The 4,234-nt window shown below is 31.2% G+C and overlaps 1 protein-coding gene across 1 annotated transcript in view; it reads left to right on the top strand.

Annotated features, from left to right (window-relative positions):
- LOC110033747 (cytochrome P450 93A2-like) overlaps positions 1 to 982 on the top strand; it is a 33,828-nt gene extending 32,846 nt beyond the window's left edge. The window contains exons 2-3 of the mRNA XM_020737823.1: positions 3 to 63; positions 169 to 982. Of these exons, the coding sequence (XP_020593482.1) occupies positions 3 to 63; positions 169 to 807 (700 nt within the window). The 3' untranslated portion in view covers positions 808 to 982. The remainder of the gene's footprint in view (positions 1 to 2; positions 64 to 168) is intronic.
- The last annotated feature ends 3,252 nt before the right edge of the window (positions 983 to 4,234 follow it).

Consider the following 4,234-nt stretch of genomic DNA (forward strand, 5'->3'; position numbering starts at 1 on the left):
ATATCTGAGGATGAAGGAGCGGAGGTTAAGCTCACTAGAAACAATGTTAAAGCTTTTATACGAGTGAGTTTTTTTTATTTTTGTGCAACATTATATATTGGTATATATCTTGATATGATTTTTATTTTAGTTTAAGCTTCCATGTTTTAATCCAATTTATAACTTTAGGACATCTTCACTGGGGGCACCGATAACACTTCATTAACGGTGCAATGGGCGATGGCTGAACTCATTAATAACCCAATCTACATGCAAAAAGCTAGAGCTGAACTCGACACTATTGTAGGAAATCATCGATTGGTGGATGAAAATGATATTCCCAACCTCCCATATCTTAAGGCCATCGTGATGGAAACACTTCGTCTCCATCCTCCAACCCCTTTAATCCCTCGTGAATCTGACAAAGATTGTATGGTCGATGGCTTCAACATCCCAGCTAAGACAAGACTTTTCATCAATGTTTGGGCCATTGGTCGTGAGTCTAAATATTGGCCCGACCCTCTCAAGTTTATGCCAGAGAGATTTTTAGTAAATGAGGACAATGATAATGTTATCATCGATGTAAGGGGCCAACATTTCCATTTAATACCATTTGGAAGCGGAAGGAGAGGTTGCCCAGGAATAACAGCAGCACTTCAAGTCGTGTATAGTGCATTGGCCTCACTAATACAATGCTTTGAGTGGAAGGTTGTTGGAGATGGAGAGAAGATTGACATGACTGAGGCGTCTGGATTGACGCTGCGGAGGGCTACTCCTTTGCTGTGTATTCCAGTGTCCCGTCACATTAGTTTGTTACCTTTATCATGAGTATATATTTGGGTGAAATATAGTCTATATTATGTTTGGTAGGTGAAAAATAAATGGTGAAGTTGAGTTCTTAATTTATATATATGATCTCCTTTTAAAATTGATGTATGAAAAAAGAAGTCAAACTCAAAAAGAAAAGAAAAGAAAGAAGAAATGAAGAAAATTTAAAAGGAGAGTATGTGAGCTTGAGAGTTGTATTTTGTATTGTGTTATAAGTTGGATTAAAAATATTTTAGTTTATGTGCGACAAATTTCTAACTCCGCTTATGTCTATTTTGATAATATATTTGATATATTGACTTCATGGAATTTGAAATTATTAACGAAAGCAAAAATAAGTGCACATACATGCATGCATGGATTCAAGCTCATGAGGGCTTTAAGAAAAAAAAAAAGTAAGATTCATTAAATGAATAAGAAAATAAAGAAGGTTGAATATTTCATAATTTTTTTTTATTATTTTTCTATGCATTATACATGGATCAAACTATATCTTGTATAAGTATCAGTTATATAAAATCTATCCTTACAAAGATTAATACAAAATACCTGTTATAACATTTTTTAGCAACGGGTAATGTATTGGAAATATTTAATTAACATATCTAATTATTTAGTCATATGAAAAAGGAGATATGGTTGCCTAGCACTATTTCTTAGCTATGAATCAATGAAGAAACACAATAGAGAGATTGAATAGGAAATACATAAATCATTGAGCAACAAGCTACTTTAAGGAGGATCATGTAGATTCTATGATTAACAAGTTAAGTATTCATTTAAATTTATACTTTTAGAAAAACCTTTCATTAGCTAATGATTAGCAGTGAGGACATGTAGGTGGCATGATGTGGTTGAAGGAAGAACAAGCTTTAAAGAATCATTTACACAAAATGGGGACGGTTTATGATTCAAATAACCTCCATTTGAGGAAATATGTACAACACTTTCCACAAAAATCCCTAGCATAATGTTTGGGAGAGAGATGGAGAAACATTTTTGGCTCAAATAAAATCAAAAGGCGTTGATGCTTCCAAAAAAATAGAGATTATGCTTATTTTTTATTAAATACCCTCAATCATCTCCAATACAAATTTATCAAAAATATAAATTTGTGTTAAAGGATGAGATTTGCTTGCTATAATATTTGAGTTAGTTATAACTAAATCCATATGTATGTATCAATACAATAAAAATAATCAGTCACTCTCTTAAGACTGTGAATAATTATCTCTAATAAGCACCTAAAATCTTAAACTACAAACTTGTCAACAACTATTTAAAGCAAGCCACTAGGTTCCATATCTATAAACTAATTTTGTTTTTTAAAATTATCATGAAGCCTTAAACAATCCTTGAAAACATGAGCATTAGATTAAAATGAATAAAATTTTACCCAAAAAACTCTTACTAAATAAATTTTCTTTATTAATATCAACTAAAATTCATCCTTGTAGTAACATAAAATGTTCATTTCCATTAATACTCCAACAATCGATGGTGTGAAAAGGGAAAGATTCAATGAATTTTAAGAGGCTGTCCAAAAATTGATGCTTGAGAAGATAAGGCATTGAAGTACATAAAATGGACCCTTAAGTGAGGGAATGATGTCAAAATTTGCAGGATAGATGATACTTTAATAACATTAAAAATGGGCACCTATTTGACTACATACAATAGAAAATCATTAATAGATAAAGTCAGTTTTAAAATATAATGAAATAAGAATTCGCATTAGTAATTGAACAATAATGTTAAATTGACCTTAATTTTGATTAGAATTATATGTTCCAAAGCTTTTTAGACTAGTGTTGTAACTAATTAGCTAAGCAAGCTCGTATTATTTTTATACAAGACTTATTCATCCCTTAATTAAGCCTTTATCCTTACATTGTCACTACCCTTAAACTTTACAAAGTCTTAAGAGGCTTTATCATAGGGACCCTTATTTTAGACTATTATAGAACCTCAATTTTCTACTATGAACATAAATTGATTAGACTTTATTTGGCCTTATATCAACTTAACCTTAATTCACCTCAATTAGTTTACAACTATATGTTGAGCTTTGTCAACCTAAAGTCATTATTAGTTCCTATAAGTTTAGCTCTTTTTAAACCCATCTTAAGTGATTTAGAAATTTGTTGAGGGTATTTTAGGGGATGATAATTCATTCTACTATAAACTCTAATGGTCATTGATAATTATAGTTACCAACCCCAGTTAACCTTTGGCCTTCTCAAAAAGGCAAAAATATCATATAGCCAATGATTTTTCTAATTGTTGTTGACTCAGACCCCTAATACATTGTTGCCTCTACATAGATGTGACTCTCTATAGTTATCAAAGCCTTATTGACCTTATTTGTCGATAAGTTCTTGTCCTTAACAAATGACTCATTATGCATCTCTATATGAATAAAAGATTTCTTTACGAAAAATCATTATTCAACATCACGACTTATGATAGACACTTAAATATTGATGTCACCACATTTCATGTTTTGCCAGCTCTAACCCCAACCCCCAACCCCACATTCACACCCTCTTCCCACGCTTAAATTGGTTAAACCTAAGATCCTTTCATTTTGATGATAGATTTTTGGAGAAAGCTTGGGTTTTTTCTAAAAGGGCCCAGAAGTAGCTAAGGCATCTATGAATAATTACACTAATCATTGGCACCAATTAGCACATGGGTCCAAGATACCAGTTCCAACCTTTTATAAGTACTGTCATAACAATTGCTCAAGGTTTGAATTTCAGAAGGTTAGCTTCTAGAAGATTTTTATCCAACGAGTTATAATTTTTTATGGAAGGAAATTTAAGAACTCTAAATAAAGAGTCTAAAGCCGCCACTCAAGTTCTTTTTTCTTTTCCTTTCAATCTTCCATATCATTGAAAGAAAATATTCACATTTGTTTTACCTTGATACTATAAAAAGACTCATAGAAAACTCATTTACTTTATGCTCAGGGCTTCATAAAAGGTAATTTTTTTTAAATCACCTAATAATTCTAAAATATTTTCATACATGATTCTCTATAGGTTGCAACCCTATAGACATTTTTTTTAGCATTTCCCTGTTTATCTCTTAGTAAGATTGAAAGAGAAACCTCAACCCTTTTTTATGCGCATTCTACACACTAAAAAGCTTAAGAATATAGGTAACCTCCTCAATTTGTTAAAGGACCTGTAAAGTTCCCATTTAATAATTCATAACAAAATTAATATTCTATAAGAAATCCTGCAAAGTAACCATTGTACATGATGAAAAAAATACATCAACTACAAGAGAAGGCATGCTCCTCCATCTTCTTTCATAGCATTTAAACTTCCTTCTTGAGAGATATTAAATAATTATTCTCAATTATATAATAGTTTTTCAACTACTAAGGTCTTGGAGGATTGAAAGATTTAAAACAAACTAT

The sequence above is a fragment of the Phalaenopsis equestris genome, unplaced genomic scaffold (assembly GCF_001263595.1).
Source record: "Phalaenopsis equestris unplaced genomic scaffold, ASM126359v1 Scaffold001275, whole genome shotgun sequence".
Taxonomy (NCBI): Eukaryota; Viridiplantae; Streptophyta; class Magnoliopsida; order Asparagales; family Orchidaceae; genus Phalaenopsis; species Phalaenopsis equestris.